At 56.3% G+C, this 23,803-nt stretch overlaps 1 protein-coding gene and 1 long non-coding RNA gene across 3 annotated transcripts in view; one reads left to right on the top strand and one right to left on the bottom strand.

Annotated features, from left to right (window-relative positions):
• Positions 1-2,244, bottom strand: part of LOC115294958 — a 6,151-nt gene extending 3,907 nt beyond the window's left edge. Inside the window, exons 1-2 of the long non-coding RNA XR_003910236.1 lie at positions 2,091-2,244; positions 1,356-1,415 (exon numbers count right to left, since the gene is read on the bottom strand). This is a non-coding gene — a long non-coding RNA (uncharacterized LOC115294958). The remainder of the gene's footprint in view (positions 1-1,355; positions 1,416-2,090) is intronic.
• The window catches only part of SYNPO (synaptopodin), a 29,986-nt gene extending 6,183 nt beyond the window's left edge, over positions 1-23,803 (top strand). Inside the window, exons 1-2 of one of the 2 annotated variants that reach the window (XM_029943033.1) lie at positions 13,918-14,072; positions 19,387-23,803. In XM_029943033.1, coding sequence (XP_029798893.1) covers positions 19,719-21,782 — 2,064 coding nt within the window. In that variant the 5' untranslated portion in view covers positions 13,918-14,072; positions 19,387-19,718 and the 3' untranslated portion in view covers positions 21,783-23,803. Of the gene's footprint in view, positions 1-13,917; positions 14,073-19,386 lie in introns of those variants that run through there. The other variant, XM_029943034.1, reaches the window with a different exon arrangement.

Raw genomic sequence — 23,803 nt, 5'->3', positions numbered from 1 at the left:
GGGAGGGGGCGGAGGGGGTCTCGGGGAGGGGCGCACTGACGGACGCAGCCAGGTGCGCGGAGGCGGCGGCGCCCGTGAGCTCGGGGACCGGCCCGGCGGCTGGAGGTGAGTGAGGGGCGCTGGCGGGGCAGGGGTGCCGGTGCCGAGCGAGCCTCGCCCCTTCCCACCTGTGCTGTTCCCTGTGCCACCCAGGTGGCGGTGGCACATTTGGTCTCCAGTCCGCGCGCACAGGGTGACCTTGGCTGAGTCGCTGCTCAACTCCGGACCTCAGTTTCCCCATCTGTACCGTGGGGCGGGGTAGGAGGGGGCGCCGGGGAAATCCCGAAGCTCTCGAGCAGCCGGGGAGCGGGAGGACGCCCAGAGGCGGTGAAGCTACTCACCAGGGGTACGCTGGGGCCCGGGCACTCGAGCCCCAACCCTCAAGCACATCGGGGGCCGGGGCAGCAGACCGAGGGGCGCCAGGCCGAGGGGTCGGCGCCCCCAGCCAGCTCTGAGAAAGGCAGGCTGGGCTCGGGCCGGGTCGGCCAACATGGGCGCCCGTGGGGTAGCAGAACAGCACTTCCCCGAGGGCGGGGCGGCGGCACAGGGCTCTGGCCCAGAGGGCGAGGCTCGCAGGGACCCCGGGCCGCACCCCCTGGGGAAATCGAGGCCCTTCCTGAGCGCCCAGGGGCAGAGGAGGAACTGTCCCAAGGGCTCTACAGCAGATTCTCACAACACCCCGACCATTGCCCCAGTTTGCCAAGGTGAGACACCATGGAGGTGAAGTGAGTGGAGGGCGGAGCTCCTTGCTGACCACTACCCTGTGGGATCAGGGGCTCAGACGCACCCCTGATAAGACCTCTTTGAGGACTCTGGGAGAAAGGGTCTTCCTTTCTTCCTACCTCCACCTCAGACTATGGGCGTACCCTAGATTGGGACAGGGACCCCCTGTGTTCCATGTCTCGGCTGTCTGCAAGGGACAAGAGTGAGCAGGGAAGCACCAGACAACCCCACTCTCCACCCTATCCTGACAGACAAGTGGCAACTCGCTGTGTGATCTGGAGGCCAGTCCCTGTCCTCTCCAGCTGCATTGGAGACCGCAGTGACCCTGCTGGGTGGTGGGGCAGTCAGAGGGTGCCCCACCCTGTCATGCTGTAGGCTGTAGGGTGAGACTAGGTGCTGATCAGAGGGACTAGGGTATGCTGGGGTCAGGGACTGGAAGTCTTGCTGGTGCCCCCCAGCCTGTCCCCAACCCCAGGCCTGTCCCCATCCTGTGTTGGGGGATGGAGCCACAAACAAACCACTACATTACCTCAAGCAGTGGGTTGGGACTTCTCAAGGGAGTTGGAAATGCCTTTTGGAGTGGGGTCTCCTACCTCTCTCCATCTAAGATCCTGGTTTGGTTCTTTCTCCACTCTGGTCCTCAGTTTCCCCACCTGTACAAGGAGAATGGACTAGAATCACTCTATTTTGATATTCAGAGAACTTCCAAAAGGCACATTTTTTGCTGCTGTGCTGTCCTGCCCCCCACTTTTTTTTCAGGGTGGCTAGCCCCCCTCTGTGCCTCCCCAACTAGCACCTAAATTAAGCTGTGATTGGAATCAGCTCTGATGGTTAAAATAAGGCCTTTAGCTCCTTCCCTTTCTTGTTAGCTAATGCCCTTCTCCTAACGTGAAAAAAAAAGAAAAAAATCGTGTGGCATTCAGGTGCCTGCATCTCAGCTGATTCCCTAGCCTCTTTGGTCAGCATCTGATCTAATCTCCCCATTCTAGAGTTGGAGAGACTGAGGCCGTGGAGGGGAGAGGATCTGCCCAGGGTAGTTCTGTGAGTAGAAGGCAGCAGAGCCTGCTTTCCTTGGGACAGAGCAGCTCCTTGATAAGGGAGGTGGGGGAGTGGCAGAGGAGCATCTGGAGAGATAGGGAGGAGCACAGGAGGAACCTTTTCTATATGTCTTTCTCACCCCGGTAGTGCCCTATCTCCACAATTGCCATGTATCACCCTGAGGCTCCTCTATGTCTCTGGAAGGTGGACTGGGCATGGGTCAGCACACTCTCTCCACCTGCCAGCGGCTGAATACACCTGCAGATCTAGGGGCCTGGCCTGGGAAGCACCTTTTCCTTCAGGGCAGCTCCCAGGCTTCCAGACATGAGCTCATCAGAGCTGTTGATGCCAGGAAGGGAGGGACCTAGGGGGGAAGCAGGCAGGGCTGCTTAGCTGGGGGAACTGCGTGCCCCCAGGGAAGTGGAAGGCCGCCACCACCGCCATTGCCTGGGATTTGCAGGCTCTGGCCCCCATTGTCATGTGGAGGCAGTGACAAGATGGGCCAGCAGAGGGTCAAATGGGGTGGGGGAGGGGATGGCCAAGTGCCCTGGGCTGCAGTGCAGGGACCTGGGTGTTAAGCTGGTCTTTGCTGGTGGCTTGCTTGCTGTGTAACCTTGGGTTAATCCCTTGTTCTTTATGGAGACCTCAGGGTCCCTGGATAGCAGCGAGATGGGGTGGGTTCTTGGGCACCAGGGTTACAATAGTGAACAAGACAGGTCCCTGCCCTCAAGCAGCTTGCATTTTAACTGGGGAGATAGACAAGAGAAAGGACAGCAAAGAAATAAACAAGATATTTTCAGATAGATAAACATGGTACATATTTTAAAGTATTTTTAAAAACCATGCTGCTAAGATGGAGAACAGCTGGAGGGGCTACTTTGTGTTGGTGGCTAGGGAAAGTCTCTCTCTACTGGAGTAGGGACCTGAACATTATTTGAAGGAGTGGTCATGGCTGGCTTCCTGGAGGAGGTGCCTTCAGAACTTAGGTCTAGAGATAGGGGAGGGATTTGGTTGGAAGAAAGGGTGTTTCAAAGGACGGTGAAGGGTTTAAACAAGGAGCTGGGGTGGGGGTAGGAAGGCCACTGGCTGTAGGATATGAAAATGCCTTCAACCCTCACAGCTTCAGGCCGCAGACCCAAAGGAGCCGCAGGCCTGTGCTCTGGTCAGAGGAGCGGCTGGGCTCTGCTGAGTTAGGCTTGTGTATGTGTGAGCTCATAGTCCATTGTGAACTGTCCCTAGATACTGGGGCTCAGTCGCTACCCAGTGTGGCCAGAGGGGGAATCAATGTGGGGACAGCCTCTAGGCCCTGTAATTCCAGAGCCTCACAAAATTCCTCTCTTTCCAGAATGAAATCTTTACCCACTGGCCACTGCCTGAAACTCCTCCATCCTAGCTCTGTCTTTTCCACTCGGGGAGGCAGAGGGACATAGGCTTGTGACTCCCCTCCCCTGTCCAGCTTCCTAAGGCTGCTGCAGGGGAAACAGAGTTCAGTCTACTCCCGTGTGAGCTGCTTCTTGCATGACTGGTCCACAGATTCTGTGGCCAGACCCCAGGGTTCTCCTCCTGGCCTACCAGGGAGATCTGAAACCTATTATATAACCTCTCTGGGCTTTTTGTTTCCACATCTATAAATAGAAAAGATAATAAACTCTATCTCTACTGTTGTTTTGAAATTAAATGATGATACATACTAACAAAGCTAAGTATTACTTATTAAGTCATATTGTCATGTTTTGATCTCTGTTAAAATAGCAAGCCTTTGCGAAGATGGACTTACATCTTGGTATACATTACTTTTTGATGTTTGGCCAGGGGCAGGTTTTGATGGCGGGAGGAAAAGGGCCTGGGAAAGGGCCGGAGCGCACTTCAGGAACGAATACTAGAGCCTCTGGTCTGAGCCGACTGGCTGGTGGGCTTGCACAAATCACTTGCTTCCTCTGGGGCTCAGGCTTGGGTTCTGAGTGGCTATGAAACGGGGTAGGAAGGATGTGAGGGGATCGTGGGGGTGAAAGATCTCATCAGACACCAAAAACATGGGGCGGAGGAGGGGGTTGGCTAGAAAGGGGAAGGCTGGATGGGCCTCACTGACAGGAGAGTGAGCTGACTTAAGATGCGCATGCCTAATCTGGAATAAAACCTCTCAGAGACTAAGAATGTTTGACAGATAAAAACCAAAGTTCTTGAAAACTGGTGACTTACTATGTGCCAAAGGCATTCTACGTTCCTTACGTGTCAATATGCCATGAAGTCAAGATTATTACTATCAACTTTTACAGATGGGAAACCTAGGCACAGAGAGGATTTGTGGGCTTCCCAAGGTCACACCGCTGGTAAGCGGCCAGATTCAAGCCCAGGCAGTTTGGCTCCAAAGCCTGTGAACTTGACTTCTGCACAACACAGCCTTTCCTGTTGTAGCTGGAGTGCCAGAGGCTCAGAGAGGCCTGGCCCCCTGCTTAAGAACACACAGCATTCCTCTTTGATCTTCCTCATCCCTGTCAGGTCCTGAGGGCTTGGGGCCTGGGGTTCTGAGGTTGGCCCTTGCGCCAGCTGAGCCTCTTTTCTCCCCACCCGCCCTCCTCTCCTGGGAGTAGGTCAGGGAGGATCAAGTGTACCCTGGGAGTGCTATGGAGGCTCAGCCAGAACCTGACGAGTGGCCGTCATTAGTGTCACGGAGCTCGAGTGAACCCAAGAGCTTGCGTCGTAATGAACTCCTGTGGAGTCTGGCATGCCTCCCATCGCTGGATGAATGGGGGAAACTGAGGGCAGACAGTCCAAGGAGCAGCCAGAGGTCACACAGGCAGGAGGCACTCTTCTTACCCAGCTCTCCTGTCCTGCCTTCTGGGATGCTTACTCCTTGTGGGCTCCAAGAGGAGGTGGGACTTGGGGACCCTCCCACTGATCCCCGAGGTGGCCCTGGTCTCCGCCAGGACACGATTCCTGATATGGTGCCCCTTGGGAGGGCACATGGAGTTGAGGGATGGGGAGGGTGCCGATTAAAAAATAGACTGTCACGCGCATGGGGAACAAGCATGCCACCACCTAGCCTGCGCCAGTTGGCTCCCCCATGCCCAGCTGCCAGGTCCCACTCAGGGCTCCTGCTGGGGGCTCCGCCCACCCCACCCTGGCGCTGGGCCTGAGGCTGAATGCTCTTCCTCCTCCACCCCTACCCAGCCCCCAGGCAGATGGCGCTCTCCCTGAACCTGGGTGGGCCTGAAGCTTAGCTGTTGGCTTTAAGATGTGCCAGTGAGGTCTGTTGTCACCACACACTGGCTGTGTGGCCTTGAGTGGGGCTCTTTCCCTCTCTGGGCCTCAAACACAGACAGTGTAATGCTACCGATTAAAGCTGTTTATAGCTTCCAAAGCCTTTGCCAGATTCCATCACCCGTTTAGACCCAAAAAGAGGGCTAGAGACCCACCCGCCTCAGAGAGTGACATGACCTGTGTGGGAGGCTTTGCAGTGGCGATGCAAGCAGTGTTTTTATCCATTTATTCCTTCATCCAGTCAACAAATGTTTATTGAGCCCCAGCCGTGGCCTACACACAGAGGCAGGGACTGAGCAGAGCAATGACAGCCAAGGTCCCTGCCCTTTGGGGCTGCAAACCATTCTCAGTCTGGTCAGCCAGGGCAGACTGATGCTTCGGAGGTAGGATGGGATTACAGATGTAATGAGAGTTTGGAGGAGAGGCTGAGGAATGCAGCCTCCGAGGGTGGGCAGCCCTCCCCGAGACCTGTCAACAGACCTGAAGGATAAGTGTGGTCAGAAAGGGACAAGAGACAGGGTAAGGACAACAGGGCTCTAGGCAGGTGCAGCAGCCCCGGCCAAGGCCCTGGAGTGAGGAAGTGCTTGGGCCCTGCCCTGTCTTAGTACTTGAAGGAGGGCCAGCATGGCTGGGGTATATGGTGGGGAGACACTGAAAGGAGGTTGCTGAGGCCTGTGGGTGCAGGGGCAGCGGGACTGGTCATGCAGGGCCGGGAGCCTGCCAAGGGGCCTGAGGCCCATCCTGGGAAGGAGGAGTGCTTCCCAGTGCTGGTCGGGGAGGGTGGTCTTGCCTTCTGTCTTCTTTCCCCTGGATGTGCCCCCTGCCGGAGCTGCTGTGCCCTGAAGGCCTCCACCAGCCGCTTTACTCAACAACTGAGTGCACAGTGCTCAGGCCGGCTCTCATCCCCTCAGTCTGATGCCTCAGCCTGATGCCTCCTGCCTTCCACGGGGTTCTGATGGTCCATCAGGTCTCAGGTGCAGGCTGGTGAGGGCACGTTCTTAGCTACTCACTCCAGTCGAGTGCCTCTGTTCAGGCTAATTCTTATTCCCCTTTATTCCTGTGGGAGCCTGTGGACCCAAGGAGGTCTGGCTGAATGGAGGCCTGTCCCTGGACTGACCACCACCGCCTGTCACTGCTGCCTGTCCCCTGCCCCATACCAAGCACCACCTTCCAATCCCAAAGCCCCTCAGGGCCAAAGTAGGAGGAGTCAGGTGGCCTGTGGTCTGAGCCCAGCTCTGCTAAATGCTCTTGGACACATCCCTGCTGCTCTCTGGGCCTCAACTTCTCCATCTGTATTAGAGGGAAATACTCTAGTTTTCTGTGCTCAGGGTACAGCCCGTGGATGCAACATCAGCATCCCTCTGAAGTTTCTTAGAAATGCACTCTCAGGCTTCAGTCTAGACCTCCTAAATCTGAATCTGCATTTTAACTGCACCCCTGAGCAATTACATTAGATGTATATTAAAGTTTGGGAGGCACTGTTGTAGGTCAGTCACTTTTGAACTTAAAGTTTTTTAAAATTAGGGGCACCTGGACAGCTCAGTTGTGTCTGCTTTCAGCTCAGGTCATGATCTCATGGTCCATGAGTTCTAGCCCCACGTCAGGCTCTATGCTGATGGATCAGAGCCTGGACAGATTCTGTGTCTTCCTCTCTTTCTGACCCTCCCCTGCTTGCACTCTGTCTCTCTCTCTCTCAAAAATGAACATTAAACATAAAAAAAAATTTTTTAAATTAAAAGTTATAGAGTCTTCTTTTCTCTCTGAAGTTTTACATAGGAAACCACCCATAAGAGAGGAACCACCCACGCTGTTTATTCACATGAATAGGGAGGGGAGGAGCGTGGAGGGGTGGCTGAGGCCTGGGCGAATTAGGATGGGCATCAGAAGGGAGGAGGAAGAGAACAGGAAGGGGGGGGGTTGGTGTTCTTCCTTATCCCTGGACAGCTCCTGACCAGGTACCTCTAAGAGCCTTTCCCACTCTGACCTCCAGAGCCCTTTGTCATGGATTTGGAAAGATGGGCTCGGAAGCAGGGTACTTGACCATCCACAGCCTGGTGACGTCTTTCCCTGCTTGTCCCCATCTTGGTGTCCTGTTCCCTTCCCTGTGGAATTCCTGAAAGGGTAGCCACTGCTATTCTTAGCAAGACAGGGTAGTGAGGAGAGAACATGCTAGTGCATTATTTGTGCCTCTGAGTCAACAGGATTACATTCAGGGCTCCAGGAACACTGCCCTCCCCGGATGGGAGGGATCTGCCTTGGCAGATGTGGCGGGGGGCGCTTTCCATGACCCACAACCCATCCCTTCTGGCCCTGACCCCCAGGCTGGGAGATGGGTCATGAAATAGAATGGTAAGCCAGGACGAGGGCTGAGTTGCTTTGGAGATGACCTCATCTCATCTCCACAGTCATTCAGCACACGTTTACTGAGCACGTAGCACACGCAGTAGGTGCAGGCGCACTGACAAATGCAGTAGAATCCCTGCCCTCCAGCAGCTCACGCTTTAGCCTGTGAGCTAATGGTGTTCTGTCTTCACAGGACCCTCTGTGCCAGGCCTCAACCTGGGTGCTTGGCACAGAGGAGCCACCCTGCAGGGCAGGAGTTAGGAGACCTCTTTACAAAGGAGAAAACACAGCACTTAGAAGACCCGCTCAAAGTAGTGATCTGCTCAGCCGGGAGTTGGACTGGGGCTGACTGGAACAGAAGGCCCACATCGGGCCAAATGGCCGCATGTAACGTTATGGCTTTGGAAAGCCCCCTGCCCTGCCCAGGGAGAGGAACATGACGGCTAGAAGGAACTTAACTATTTGAGGCTGTCCTATTCTCAGTGACCCCTGAGCAGTCATGGGTCATGTGTGTCCAGAGTGGAAGGGCAGAGGTACATTGTGAGCCGGAAGTCAGAACCATCTGGAATGAGGAATAAGGCCCCAGGGTGGCATCTCTCATGAGGCTGAGCCGAGGTCTGTGGTTGGGAGCTGAAGATCTGCATTCTGGGAGATCCTGGCCAGGCCCCTTGGTCTCTCTCTGCCTCAGTTGTCTAATCTATAAAATAGTGTAACAATTCCTGTTCTGCTTCTGTCTCTGATGGCTGGGAAGGTGCTGGTGGAACTTTAAGAGTGTGCGTATTCAATGGATGGCATATAAGTCTGTAAATAAATGTATTTTCTTTAGTGTACTTTTTGTTAATATTACGGGGTCTTACTATATACCAAACTGTCTTCCAAGCATTTTCCCATAGGTCAATTCTCTTACCTAAACGTGTTTATAAAATCACAAACAGTGGGTCCCCAACGTGCTTTGCTTCAGCACCCCTCAAGGAGACTGTTAACGTGGATATCTGTGGTCTGGGTCTGGGGTGGAGCCCAGGAATGTGCACTTGGGATACACTTCCTGAGGGATCCTATAGCGCTTGCAGGTATCTGGGCCGGACGTGCAGGAGGGCGCATGATGGGTTGGGTTGGAGACCAGACTGACACTAAAAGCCAGACCTCCAGCTCCCAGTCTGGCCCTTTATTCCTATTCTTCAGCTGCCCCTTTCCGCTGCCCCAAGCAACCTCAAGGGAGGAATCCAGGGCCAAGGACTGTGACAGGCAATGGTGCTGGGAGCAGCTGGGAGCATTTACAGTGCCACCAGAGGCATTTCACATGGCTTGTCCATTTAATTGCAGTATGGAGAGAAGAGGGGACGTTCTTCATGGTGACAAAATCCACTGGCACATTTGAGTATCAGGTGGTAGATTTTAACGTGTCCCTAGAAAGAGGAAACCTTGCCTGAGTTGCAGGCCGGCCGGAGAAGTAAATTTGAAGCCATGCCAGCAGCACACTTAACACTCTACAGTAGCATGTGCCCTCCGGGCAGCGTTATCTGGTGGCCCAGTTATGTGGAGACAGGACGGGCTGGTGAGAGAGAGATGCGTGGGCCCTCCCGACAAGGCGACAAGGCGTATGCCGCTGCGTGCCCCACCTCCCCATTACGTGTGCCGTCCTCAAACCTGCCAGGTGCGCGCCTGCCTCAGGACCTTAACACCAGCTGTTCCCTCGGCCTGCTCTCTCTTCCTAGACATGCACATGCCTCACTCCCTCTCCTTCTTCTCTTCTTTACTCAGGCGTGATTTACTTCTCCATGACTTTGATTACAGTATTTACCTTTGCAAACCACTCCCCACCCCGCGCTGTCCCCCCTGCTTTATTTCTTTGCATAACAACTTGTTACAGTTATATAGCCGACTTACTTGTATAGCTACTCATGTACTTATTATCTTGCTCCCGTACGAGACTGCAAACAGGGATCCCGGTTACTCTTCTTGGCGGGAACAGTGCCTGGCCCTTAGTTGGTGTGCAGTAAATACCTGTTGAATGAATGAGTCCATGCACTACCTGTACTTACTTCCTTTAAACTATCTAGCTCTCATGACCAAAATATCTACTTTTACCTCTCCCTAAGCAGCACTACGCCTTTCACACAGTTGATGTGTTCATTATACTCCTTGGCCAACACACATGTGAAATCTGTGTAACTATTGACATAACTATTAAGATTTCAGATATCAGGGTACTGTTTAGATCCTTCTGCTGCCACCGGGGGCCTGGGGGCACCGTTCTCTGGGAATTGCTGTTCCAGTCCAATCCCTTCTTGGAACACACAGACAATCTAAAGCCCAAAGAGGGTCAGGAACTGGTCCAGTGTCTTACCCAAACTGTGACAGGACAGATACTGGGACCAAACCTCCTGGGCTCTAGTCTTTAAACTGCCTTTGTAGTTTGAGGGACAAGGGGAGGGCAGCGCTGGGTGAGCCAGCCTCTCCTCTGGCAGCAGACCGCTCCTGCTGGAGGGCAGCCAGACAGGCCTGGTGGTGGGTGAATGGCATAGTGGGCCAGGGCAGGGGCAGCAGCCTCCAGCACTCCCAGGGCCACGGCACCCTCCTGGTTGTGGGGCTGTGGGGGAGCACAGAGAGGTGGGGGCAGCCTTGGCTGCACGTTCCCTCCTAGGATACTTGGATCTGGGGGCCGCTCCAGGGTGGCCTGGACACTTGCATCTAGCAAGAGGCAGGCCTGGGATTCAAACCCGGTTCTCTCTGCTACAGCCCCTTAGCTAGAGACTGACACCGGGGTGCCCTTGCAGACAGGGTGCTGGGGGAAGAGGGGGGTGAGAGCGAGGGCAAGCTGGGCTGTGTGTGACTGTGAGCAGAATAGCGAGACCGGGCCCAGAGAGGGCTGGAGAAGGGAGGAAGAGAGACAGACAGACAGAGCCTGAGCCTATCAGAGTATTCGCAGGTGGGTTTGTGCAACAAGGCTGAGGTTAAATGCCCCTCAGGGGTGCACAGTGCTTTATACTGCAGGAATCATTTCTGCAGCCCATGTACTCAGCAGCGAGTCTGATATCATCATTATACTTGTTTTCCTGACGAAGAAGCTGAGACACAGAGAGGTGGGGTGATTTACTAAAAGTGACCGGCAAGTGGTATGGGACGCCTGGCCACACAGGGTGTGGGAGGAGCACAGGCCGCACCTCTGGCTGGACTTGGCAAAGGAAGGCCTTCTGGGAAGGGCAGGCAGGCTGGACGGCTGTGGGAGCGAGAGGCAGGAGCCCAGGCCTCACAGCACTCAGGGGCCAAAGAACCGTGGGGATTCGCAAAAACCTTTCTGAGCCTCAGTTTCTTCATCCATCAAATGGGTTTAATGGCACCCCCAGGCCACAGCTTGCAAAGAGAAAATAACACAACATAATCACATAATGATGACACTTAAACCGGATACCTGGAAGGGAAGAAGTGCCCAGTAAACAGCAACCTGAGTGATAAAAGCCAAGGGCGCCCTGCCCTGACAAGTTTGCCCCCGACGGTCACCTGCCCCGACTCAGGGATTCCCAGAGCCTTCTTTGGCAGGTGAGGGCAAGCCTGGGACCTGAGAGGGTTGGCACGGCACAGGAGGCCGCCGGGGGGCGGGGGAGTGGGGGAGCAGCCTCCGGAGGACAGGTAGCCTCTGGGAGGCTGGGAGGCGGACAGGCGTCCTCCAGGGGACAGGCGGCGGGTTCCTTGAGGCCAGGCTCCCTTCTTTGCGTCTCCACCACAGAACCCTGCCGTCATTATCATTCCTCCTGCGTTCCTTCTCCGGGGCTATTTATTTTTCTGTGAGGAAGGAATGTGGGGAATTTACCACAGGGCGCTGGCCTTCACTTTCTCTGCAGCGGCCTCCTCTGTAAGAGGGAAGCAGCCCAGACAGATGGCCCTGGACGCCCAGGCAGAGGCGGAGGGGTCCCGCCGACTCTGAGGCCCGAGGCCCCCGGGGGCCAAGTTGTACGGTGCCTCCGCTCCCTGGGCATGCGCCCTGTGATGTGCACAGTTCCCGAGCAACTCTTCCCGGGACCGCCCCACTTCCTTTCCAGTTGGTCTTGACCTGGGGTAGGCCCGTTGCTTTGAATGCCTCCACAGCTCCATCTTTCAAAGACGCAGGACATGTGCCACCGCCTCCGAGAAGCCTTCCTGGATTCCTTCCTCCTAATCAATCTTTTAGGCTCTATATTCTCTCAGCACTTAATGGAATATTGTGCCTCTTAGATGTAATGCTGCGATTTGTGGTTTCATCTCCCTCTTCGCCCGCAGAGGTGTGGCTCCCGCCCTCCTTCCTTCTCCTCACTTCTTCCAGGATCCAAGAAGATCTTCCAGGATCTTCTAGAATCTGAGATCTAGATGAATCTAGACGCTGTCTCCCAGGATGAATGGTGGGGCGAACTGGGAAGGTGATTTGGACTGTGGGAGGGATCATCCTTCAGTCACTTATTTCCTCAACACTTACTGCACCCCTCCAAGTGCCGGCCTCCGCTGAGCGTGGGGGCCTTCAGACAGGATTGAGGCCTCTCTGGCCCCCGCTAGCTACAGGGCCAAGAGAAAGGGCTGCATCCCGAGGGAGGACCCAGTGTGCCAGGCCCTGGGCTGGGTGCTGGGTGCTGGAGACCAGGGATGGCCTATGCCCCACCCCCTGCCCACACCCTTGGCATAGGCCACTTAGGGGAAACCACCCCACCCCCACCCCTGGCTCACTACCTTTGTTTCCTGGATTAAACATTTTCTCTGGAAGGGCAGGGTGTGGCAGGTCTTTCTGTACTCCCAAGGTTCCCGGGCCGGGATGGTGGAGGCTGGGGCAACAGGAGAGGGCTGGGCCGGGCAGGCCTGGCTTACTTTGCCAGGGCTGGACTGGGAGGTGGGGGCCTGAGTCTGAGGTGGTTTCTCTGTGAACCAGTCTCTTCTGGTCTGCTGTGCACCTGGGGCTGGGCCTGCCTCTCTCTGGGTCGCCATTTCCAAAGCCCTAAAACTCTGATTGTAGATACGCGGGCAGGACAGAGGTGGTGGCTCCTGGTCCTCAGCTGAGGACCCCTCAGCAGAAGTCTGGCAATGAGCAGTGCTTGTCGCCTAAAGGGAAGGCTGCCAGCTAGGGCCCACGCAGACTTGAGAGCCCTCTTCTTAAGCTCCCCCCAACCTAGCCCCCCTGTGCTGCCTGATCCCAACCCGTTTCCAGCAGGGAGATATTAGGAGTTGGCCTGGGCCTGCTCCCCTCAGGCCTGGGGTCCTGAGCTTTCTGTGACACCCTTCTGCTCTGAGGCCCCAGGGCCAGCTTGAGCAGATCTGTAGCACTGATCTAGGAGGCTGGATGGATTGGTGAGGGCTTCCTGGAGGAAGTGGCAGCTGGGCTGGGCCTGGAACCAGGAGTGGGGAAAACAGTGCTCTGTAGGCAGAGCTCTTTGGAAGGAGGGGCACAGGCTTGGGATCAGACTCCCAGCTCCAAGTCTGCTCTGCCTGCCCCTTGCTGGCTGTGAGACCTGGGGTGAGTGCTCTAATATTGTGGGTCTCATTTTCTTCAACAGAGGTCAGGGAGCCTCCCTTCTGAGTTGCTCTGAAGATTCGATGAGAAAATACTGCTAAGCCCTTAGCTTAGCAGCGTCTGGTGTTCCTCACACGCTGGCTATTGTCATCCTCGTTGACTCAGTCATTATTCTGCAAGCATTCGTGGAAAGTACAGGGAGACAAGGGGGTAACACAGAAGTGAGGCAGTTGAGGCCTCTGCTGTGCCCTGGAGGCTCTTGCAGTGAGGGGGGGTGGGGTGTTGAAGGAAGGTGGGGGGTGGGGAACAAAACCTAGACCGTGACTGCTGCAAAGCAAGGCCTTGGGAGGAGGCAACCTGGTGGGCCCTGGACTGGGCCCTGGGATACGCCGTTTGATTCTAACTTTGCCTCTGCCTAGCTATGCCTCCTCGAACAAGTCACTTCACCCCTCTGAGCCCGTTTCTTCTCTAACATGGGATGAGGGTGCCGTGGACCTCAGGGTTGCTGTAAATGAAGCACGGACCCAGTGTTTGGTGAGCCCACGCTGAAGAATAATTCTCACTCCTATGAATAATATGCAGAGCGAGGAGGTTATCAGGCGGTGCCACATTGGGGGATGAGGGGAGGCTTTTGGGGGGAGCAGTGGCAATCGAGGGAGGTGGGAGGCTGGGGCACGTAGGAAGGATGTGAGACAGAAGGGGGCCTGCAGAGGGGTTGGGGCAGGAACTCACAGGGTGGGCATGGGAACCCAGGGCCATTGGATTTTCTCTGGCCGTTGCTGAGGGCACAGAGAGCAGGTTAGCAAGCTCTCAGGCAAGATCCAGAGTCGGGGGCCCTGAATGCCAGGATGAGGACTGGCTGTTTGATCCTCCACATCCTGGGGAGGCAGGAGAGAGAAGTGAGTGAAGCCAGGCAGAGGAAGATGAATCTGGCAGCATGGGGCGGGTAGATCGGCGGAGGAGAGGCTGGGGGTGGAAAGGCCATTTAAAAAGCTGTTGCAAAATCGGTTTTCCTGATAAAGAGCTGGGCTGAGTCATCTGTGGAGGAGAGAAGTCACATCCAGCTTCTCCGTTGCCTTCGATGTGGGATTTTCCTCTCTTTGTCAGCGAGGCAATTGGCTGCCTTTCCCGGAGGCTTTGAGAACCGAGGCCGGCTCGGCATCCAGGGCTGGGCTGCCGAGAGGACCCAGCTGGAGTGAGTAAGATGAGCCCTCGGAGGTGTCCTTGTGGTCTGGGGTGTGTGACTTAGGGCATATGGCATCCGTCTCTGATCTCAGTTCCCCTCCGGGCATCAAGAAAAGAGGCATGAGATGACTTCTCCCAGTCTGTCAGTGGCAAGGCAGGAGCTTAGGTCTGGGACTCCCATCCCTATTCATATGCATCTCTCATGTCCTGGCAGTCCTCCTCACCTTAGTATGAATTATTCTCCTCCTGAGAGGAGGGCTGGCAGTCTGCCGCAGTTCAGTCAGGTTGCACTCTCTGGGACTTTGGCGTGGATGGAGAGCTCCTGAGGGAAGAGCGGCTGCGTCATTTCCTCCTTTCAGCCGGGAGGATATGGGGCAGGGGCTGGCAAGGCAGTGAGGCCATTACTCAGGCCCAGTTCATCTTCCTGCCCCCAGCTGAGCCAGAGGTTGTGCAGCCAGCCGTCGGTTCCTTCCTGACCCCGGCAGGGGGGCCGTTTACCCAGCCTGTTTACCTGTCCCAGTGCCAAGACTCCCAGGCGGCCACAATGGGCTGCCTCTAGCCAGTCTCTATTCCCACCTCTGGCTCCCTGTCCCACTCCACCCTGCTTGGGGCCTGGATATTCCCATTGACGGCAGCCGTGTGAAGAAGCATTTCCTTGAATTCTCTCGCTGTCCTGACCTTCTGCTCTGGCCTCCCTTCCCTTGGCCCACCTCCTTCCTTCAGATTCTCTGTCCAGACAGGCCTGATGGTCAGCAGACCAGGCAACTGCCTACAGAGGTGACAGCGGTGGGAGAAAGGGTTTATCCCTGCCTGAGCACAACTGGCACTTGGGTCTCCTGACTCCCAATACCATGCTGTGTTCACTCCACTGGCTTTTCATCTCCTAGCAGTCATTTCTACCTTAGTAAGAATGTGTTGTCTTGGCTCTTCTCTCTGAGAGGCAGAAGGGAGAGAAGGCCTGGTTTGTTCTAGGCCACGGAGAGTGGAGAGGACTTCTGGGGATGTTGATCATGAGGTGAAGAAACAGGCAGTTCTGCAGACCACTCTCCAAGAGCACCAAAGTCTGGGTCTGAAAGGCAGAACGATTAAGAAATGAGACTCTGCAACCAGACTTTGAGTTTTGGTTAGAAAGATCCCAGCTCTGCTACTTCCAAGTTATATGGCCTTCAGCAGGTCTCTGAGCTCCAGTTTCATCTGCAAACTGGGGAGAATGTTAGCGCTTACCCCTCGGAGTTTGCAGGGAGAATCAAATAGGATAATGCATGTAAGGGTGCAGCGCAAGCCCCGGGGCTATAGTGAGGGCTGCATGATCACAGCAGCCACTGTAGCCCTCATTCTAACAGCTGCACCTGGGGCTTCTGGTGCCCCAACACTTAGGGACTTACCCCTGTTGGACCCAGGTCTCCTGACCCTGGACAGCTGTTCCTTGGGTCTGCCCTCCCCCCTTCTACTCCTGAAGGCCTGTCTTCAGAGCTTCTGATCCAATGTCCAGAGTAGGTCTCTCAAGAGCCAGCACCCCAACCCGAGAAGAGAGGGTGTATGGCTGGCACAGGTTGCAGCCAGGCAGATGGGGGGCTTGGCAAGGTAATCTGTGCCCTATGGCCCTTAGCCAGCACTGTCTTGGACCTGCCTGGCGGGGGCATGGCCGGGGGCAACAATCCTGCATCTGGGGAATGTTCCACGGACCTGCCTTCCCTGGTGCCCTGCAAGTGGGAGGCTCTGGGGTGCCTGTGGCTGGCCCAGCCCCCTTCCCGTGGCTTTGTTTGTGCAGGGTGGCAGAAATCGCCTGGATTGCTGGCAGGGTCTTGCCCAAGCCTCCTGCCAGATTCCTTTTCTGTGGAGTCACCACGGGCTGGGGGCGGGGGCATCAGACCTTCCTTGGAGGCTGGGCTCTCTCACCCCTTGGCCTTCTCTGCTGCCCTCCTCTTGCCCCAGACAGCAGCGAGGGGGAAGTCCTGAGCCCAGCCGGGGGTCAGTGGACCGGGTCCTGGCCCCAGCCTACTCTTCCTTCTCCCCTTTCCCTCTCGAAGCCCCCCAAGGCCAGCTTATCCCCGAGGGCCCTTCATGGTCTGACATTTGAGCATTTTCTAAACCTGGGGCCTTTACAGCCAATCTGGGAATAAGATGGAAGCAGAGAAGTAAAGAGAAACACAGGGACATTGGGAGGTCTGGATTATTCAGACGCGGAAGCACTTTCCGGGAGCCTCTGTGGGAACCTGTGGGCCAGAAAGCTCGCAGAGCCACTACTTTTTGGCCATGTGACCTTGGGCAACTCACTTTACATCTCTAGCCTTGGTTTTCTCATCAGTAAAAAGTGGGTAATCGTGGTTGATGCTTCGCAGCGTTGTTATGGAAATTAAATAATACGTATAATCAACATTAGCAATTGTGTCATAAGACACGTTGTTGGGGCTCTGGATGTATACCCTGATCACCCCCCAGAGGGATGTGATTTGTGTCTGTGAATCTCTGCAGGGCTGTCAGGTTGGAAGGAAAAAGCGTTTTGTCTGCAGCAGTAGGGGACAGAACCGTGTCCAGGGGCTGGGAGTTAATGTAAGGAGCATTAGTTAGTGGAAGGCCCCTCTCCAGGGTAGTGACTCCTTGTCGGAGGAGTGTGTACACAGAAACTTGGAACTCAAGGGCGTGGTTTGGGGGACACAGGAATTATGTGGGCAGTTGGACCTAGTGACGGCCATTGCTGAGATTCTGAGGTTCTGCAATTTGGGACAATCATCCCTCCCTCCCCATAACTCTGGAATCCCCTGCTGAGTGACCTGAAGAGAGTCAGGCTCCCTCTCAGGATCCTGGTCTGTGGAGTGAATCTCCTTGGCTAGAAAAATCTCTGACCCCTTCCAGGGAGTAGAGAAGGGTCACCAATGAGCAGCTTCTCCCAGGGAGCTGAGCCCTCTTGCCCTGTCCGCTGGGCTTGGTGACAGTGAGCAGTGCTGGCATTCGTGACCTCACCGTAGCCTCCCGGCCTGAACGTCAGTGCTTTATCACTTCTTCTCAGTCCAGGAAGCGGGCTCCGAGAGGTGTGGTAACTTGCCAAGGTCTCACAAGTAACAAATGGCAGGGCCAGGACTTGGACCAGGAGTCCTGGTCTCTAAGCAGAACAGAGGAGATGGACATTGCTTGAGCCAAGCGGCCTCTCAGGGTCTCAGCTGTGCAGCTGACTCACCCCTACCTATGAGCCTTGCGCCCAGGGCAGCAGCTTGGCCACACCTGCAGCTCCCTCATCTTTTATGTATGGCGTGGTCCAGGTAGGAGAGGAGCCCTACCAGAAGGGGGCAGGTGTTAGGGGCACGTGGGGCTGCCTGGACTGGTGGACACGGTGGGGGGGGGGGGCGGGGGGGGGAGGGAGCTAGATCCTGATGGGAGGTAGGAAGGAGGTTGGAGCCAGAGAACCTCTGTGGCTATTCTGCTCCATGTGGACCCCTTTGCTGACCCTAGTGTGAGCTCTACTCCATGCCTTTACTCCCTGGACCTCAGTTTCCTCACCTCTACAATGGGAATGGTGGTCAAATAACTCCTCTGGAATGGCCCTTCCAGCTCTGGGAGTCCATGAATTCTGAGCCTCACTGGCAGGATGCCTAGAAAGATTGTCCCTAGAGACCAAGTCAGCATGTCATGGCCAGTGCTAATGAGGGCATGGTAGGAGGGAGGGCAGGGTCAGATTCCTCAAGAAGTAATTAGCTTTCCACAGTAGGGAGGGATGGGGGAGGATGACCAGAGAGGAATTTTCCCAGCCACTGACCGAGCTGGTCACCGTGGCTCCAGGCTATTGCATCCATCTGTCCACTGGTCCATTTGTTCATTCATTGTTCAATAAGCATAAGTTGAGCACCAACGGTGTGCCACCTGGGCTCTGGGGCTATAAAGAGAAATGCTTGCCTACAACGAACTTACAGATTAACAGGGGTCTGACCTCAGCCTGATCGCCGACCTCAGGCCCCGGACTCCAGCCCTAGATGGAACCTGACCCTCCACTGACTCTGTCTCTGATAGTGGCTTCCTACAAGGTACCAAAGGGACCAGTTGGGACAAGCAGGCATCCTGAGCATGGGTTTTGAGCCCAGAGGGAACTGGTTCTCACTCTCGTCTAGCCACTCCTCTCCGTGTGACCGTGGGTGAGTTGCATACACAGCCTCTGGACCTCATCTTCCACTTCTGTAAAACAGGGGCAAGTAACGTTTGTCTCCTCGTGTTCTTGTGAGGGCAAAACCAACTAATGCAAGGTTGCAGTGCAGTGGCTGCTGAAATTAGCCCATGTATTCCATTTATGATATTAACATACGAGAATTTAAAAATGATTATGTAAATAAAAATGGGAAGAAACTGTGAGAAGAAACGAGCAACAGCAGTTACCTGATTTGTGGTGTGGATGCCCAGGGGCGGAGGAACATTTTTTACTGAACACTTTTTTGTTTTTCTAAATTTTTAGACCATTTGAACGTATTACTTATTCTAAAACGAGGAAGTGTTAGTGTTAGCAAATGACTCTACTGTGAAAGTGTAAAGACCCCTAAGACAGTCACATAGAAAATGTCCTGGGGGTTCATTTATGCACTCAATAAAGTCTACCGAGTGCTCGCTTTATGCCAGGCACTATTCTAGGGGCGAGGGATTGAATGATGACCAGGTCAAGCAAGGTCACTGCCCCCTTAGAGCTTATGTTCTAGGTGGGGAGACTGATGATACACAAGGAAATGTTATAAAGAAGATAATTCCAAATGATGGTGAATGCCATGAAGACAATAAGACAAAGAGATGGTCTAGGAGAGGGGGGAGCTGATTAGAGATGAAGACCCCTCCAGAGAGGGACCATTCAGGAGAGCAAGCAAGGAACCAGCATGGAATACCATCTGGGAAAAGATCATTCCAAGCAGAGAAAAGAGCAAGTGCAAAGGTCCTGGGGCAGGAACAATCTTGGCATTTCCAAGGGACTGAACGAACGCCAGCAGGGCAGAGCCTAGTGAGTGGAGAAGGGTGGTAGAGAATGAGTCAGGGATGTGGTGGAGCCTTTACTGCCAGGGTGAGGTGTTCTTGCTGAACTTAAGAAAGTACAATACCAACAACCTTCAGGGGAAGCCAAATGAGGGGCCGGTTCATCGTAAAGGGTCACCAGGAGCGGTTTTTACATGGGGCGTGGCATTTGAGGTGGGCCATGATTGTCGGGTCGGGGATCTTTATGAGGAGAGGGGATTCCAGGAAACCGCGAGTAAATATCAAACTCCAGAGGAAACGATCATCTGTTGGAGGAGCATGGTGGCCATCTGTCTGTCTCTCTCTCCATGTGCTAACTGGATCTCTGTCCCTCTCTACAGCACTGGGCCACAGCACGAGCCCCACTGAGAAGGATCTGAAAGAGGCCAAGGCCCGCAGCCAGCAGATCGCGGCGCAGCTGACCACCCCGCCCAGCTCCAACTCCCCAGGCGTCAGGCTCTTCAACAGGCGCCGACAGAGGGTGAACCAGTTCACCTTGGAGAACCTGGGCCAGAGGGAACGGAGGCCCAGCCAGGAGTCCCTCAGAGCGCCCCCTGCTAGCAGCCCAGGCTATGCCTTGGGGCTTGGCCTGAGTCCCACCTCACTCCCTGAGCCAGGTCCTCCAAGGAACACCGACAGCCAGAGCCCTGACATAGGGGTCCCTGCCCACAGCATGGAGGGGTGCTCAGAGAAAGCCAGCTTGCTGCGGCACCTGGAGAAGGTGGCCAGTGAGGAGGAGGAGGTACCCCTGGTGGTTTATTTGAAGGAGAACGCGGCCCTGCTAACGGCCAATGGGCTGCACCTCTCCCAGAACCGAGACGCCCAGCAGACCCCACCAAGCCCACCTACGGCGGAGGTCCACAGCCCAGCTGTGGACGTCAACCAAAACCTTTCCTCACTCAGTGCCACCCCCAACACACCAGCCTCTAACAGCAGCCATAGCCTGCCAAACGCAGATGTCAACCAGAACCCACCGGCAGCTGTCACCCCGCAGAGCCTGCCGCTTTCAAACAGCCAGCAGCCCTCCGAAACACAGCTCCCTCCCGATGGCATGGCATCAGAGGCCAAACCCAGCCCCCCGTGTGCCGGCGGGCAGCCCCCAGCACCGGCCGCAGAGGTGAAATGCAGCACACTCCTCATTGATAAGGTGTCAGCCCCACCTTCCACCTCCACCGCCTTCTCCAGAGAAACCACCCCCATCTCCAGCTCTGGGACCCCAGCTCCAGATTTCATGTCCAGCTCCCTGCTCCTCGATGTGCAGCCCAGTGTCCCAGCAGTGTCAGCAGAGCCTGAGACATCTGCATGGGCAGCCCCGCCCCCGGCCACCAAGCTCTACAGTGAGGTCCACTTCACACTGGCCAAGCCCCCATCAGTGGTGAACAGGACCGCCAGGCCCTTTGGGATCCAGACCCCAGGGAGCACCAGCCAGATGGAACGGAGCCCTATGGTAGAGAGACGACATCTTGGGGAGAAGGCCCCGGCTTCCCAGCCCCCAAGCATGGCAGACAGGAGCCCTCGGCCACAGAGACACATGATGTCCCACAGCCCCATGGTGGAGAGGAGGCCCATGGCACAGCGAAGCCCTGCTTTGGAGAGGCGCCCCTTGGGGAACTTCACCCCACCCCCCACCTATGCTGAAACCTTGTCCACGGCCCCCCCGGCTTCCCGGGTGAGGTCTCCCCCATCCTACTCTGCCCTGTACCCCAGCTCCGACCCCAAGCCCTCTCATCTGAAGGGCCAGGCAGCTCCTGCCAGCAAGACGGGCATCTTGGAGGAGTCGATGGCCCGCAGGGGCAGCCGGAAATCCATGTTCACCTTTGTAGAGAAGCCCAAGGTGACCCCGAATCCAGACCTGCTGGATCTGGTACAGACGGCGGATGAGAAGCGGAGGCAGAGGGACCAGGGCGAGGTGGGTGTGGAGGAGGAGCCCTTTGCCCTGGGGGCCGAGGCCTCCAACTTCCAGCAGGAGCCAGCACCCCGGGACAGGGTCAGCCCGGGGGCGGCTGAGGAGGTCCTCCCAGAGTGGGCCTCATGCCTCAAGTCGCCGCGCATCCAGGCCAAGCCGAAGCCCAAACCCAACCAGAACCTGTCCGAGGCCTCTGGGAAGGGGGCTGAGCTCTATGCCCGCCGCCAGTCCCGGATGGAGAAGTATGTCATCGAGTCCTCAGGCCACACCGAGCTGGCCCGCTGCCCTTCACCCACCATGTCCCTGCCTTCATCCTGGAAGTATCCCACCAATGCTCCAGGTGGCTTCCGAGTGGCATCCCGGAGCCCAGCTCGGACCCCACCCGCCTCCCTCTACCACGGCTACCTGCCCGAGAATGGGGTCCTGCGCCCCGAGCCCACCAAGCAGCCGGCCTACCAGCTGCGCCCGTCACTCTTCGCCCTCTCGCCCATCAAGGAGCCTGTGAAGGCCTCTCCGAGAGCCGCCTCTCCGAGAGCTGCCTCGCCCGCCAAGCCAAGCTCCCTGGACCTGGTGCCCAGCCTGCCCAAGGCTCTCCCGACATCCCCGGCCCTGCCTCGACACTCCCGCTCCTCTCCGGGCTTCTACACCTCCCCAGGCCAGGACGGCCTCCAGCCCACGGCTGTGAGCCCTACCTACAGCAGTGATATCTCCCCCGTGTCACCCTCCAGGGCGTGGTCTCCCCGAGCCAAGCAGGCCCCCAGGCCCTCCTTCTCTACTCGGAATGCTGGGATCGAGGCTCAGGTGTGGAAGCCTTCCTTCTGCTTCAAGTAACGGGCCCTGCACGGATCCCACTGCCTGCCAGGGTCCCCTCTCCGAGGGCTGGATGGAGAGCAGATGTGGCTGGAAGTGGCACAGAGCTGAGGGTCAGGAGTAGGGGGACTCGGGGCTCAAAGGCTGATGCTGCCACCAGCTAGCTTTGTGACTTTGGGCAAGTCACCTCCCCTCTATGGGCTGCAGCTGCTCCTTCTCTGCCACAAGAGTCATTAGACTCCATGTCTGAAGGATCTGCAGTCCGATACCATATAGCGGGGAGGGTCCAGAGAGAGAACTCCCTTGGCAGGCCGACATGAGGCCGGGGGGCTTCCTCTGGCCTTGGTGCACTGTAGGGATGACAGCGTCTTGCTGGGGAATGGCCTACAAGGGGACCCTAACATGGGCTTCTGGAGCAAACAGAGCCTGCCAGTGCCTCTGTGCAACTAGCCAGCCAAGGGTCTGCCTCCTCAGCTACCCCGGCTCCTGGCGTCTTTCTGCCTGTCGCTGGCTTCCTACCTGCACAGGTCTGTCTCTTCCACCTCTGCCTTCCGGACACCGTCTCCTCTCCGCTGCTTGAGAGAGCTTCGCCTCGGGCTGCCACGTTGTCTCCTCCCGTGGGTTCTTCGGCTGGAGGAGGACTTAGCCTGCCGCTGCTATCTGGCGCTTTCCTTCCTGCCCCTCTGCTCACCTGCTCCCAAGCCCCCCACCCCCCCCAAACACCTGGCTCCGCTTGGAGGGGGCTAGCTAGAGCAGTTCACCCCATACCCCACCTGGCGTGTGAAGTCCAGGGAGTCCCTGAGAGAAGGGGAACCCCGTATAAGAATGTGCAGATGTGAGTGTGCAGTGAGAGAAGGCCCCCCCCACCCCTGCCGGCAATGTATCTATTGGCTAGTTTGGCTTCAACGGCAGCCAGGAGCTGCCCAACTGAAAGCAGCTATGGCTGTGCAGAGGAAGGGGCCCCAGAGGAGAGGCTAGAGAGGAGGGTCTGGTCCCATCTCAGCAGGCTCCCTTTCGTTGTATGAGGCTAGCCAAGTCACTTTCCCTTTCTGGGACTCAGTTTTCTAATTTATATAGCCAGGGCCCCCTTCCAGCTGTGACAGTCTTCAAGGATTGAGGGGATAGGCTGGTGCTTTGGGAGAAAGGCCTTGTAAGTGATAAGACAGTCCCCTGGGAAGAGAGGGGGAGAGAATGGGCTGTTGTCATAGAGCTGCTGGAGATGAGAGGTCTGTAAGGGCGTCCTGGGAGGGTGTGGCTGCAATGAACTGCTTCAGGAAGCCAGGGGACCAGAAGCCTAGGCTGGGATGACACAGGCTCAGGGTGGCCTAGAGACGGTAGCAACACGGTGAGGGATTGGGCAGGAGCCTAGCAGCTCAGTGGGACAGTGGAGGAGACCTTAAGGTTTTGACGAAAGGGCTGGCACTTAAGCAATCTGGATTCCACCAGATTAATTCCATGGGTATCTTTGGGTCTCAGTTTCCCCATCCCTTGAGGGTGCTGAGTCAGGTAGTGTGAGATCCTCACCACCTCCGACATCTTTGATGTGATGCAGCCCCCAAACCAGGCTCTGTTGGGGATGAGAGAATGCAGACGCAAGAGGCAGAATTCATATGGAAGCTTCCCAAGGCTGGGGGCTGAGCACCACCCACTTTCTCTTTCCCCAGCCCTATTTCTGGGCTCCCCAGCGGGGCGAGGGGTGGTGGAGGCGGTGCCAGTGCTGGGCTGAGCCTGCAGTTTTCGTGAGCTCTGGGCTTGTCTCCATGGCAACAGGGGGTGCCTTCCTAGTGAGTTCATTCTGCCCAGAACTTGGGGGCAGGCATGGGGGTGTCATAAGTGAGCTCAGCTTCTACGGATCAGGCCTCTCCCAGGACAAAGCGAAGCCCCTACCCTGGACCCCCACTCCCTTCCACCTCCCCACCCCCCCAGGGCTAGCAGTGGAAGAGCCCAGCCTCCATCCTGCAGCTCCTGCGGCCAGCCTGGCCGCGCTCTTCCCCCAACTTTGTTTTCCCTCCTGTTCTCAATACACTCAGCCTCAAATCTGT

The sequence above is a fragment of the Suricata suricatta genome, chromosome 6 (genome assembly GCF_006229205.1).
Source record: "Suricata suricatta isolate VVHF042 chromosome 6, meerkat_22Aug2017_6uvM2_HiC, whole genome shotgun sequence".
In the NCBI taxonomy this organism is placed as follows: Eukaryota; Metazoa; Chordata; class Mammalia; order Carnivora; family Herpestidae; genus Suricata; species Suricata suricatta.
Note: the sequence above shows the minus strand (reverse complement) of the source record. Positions and strands in the feature narration are given on the sequence as shown.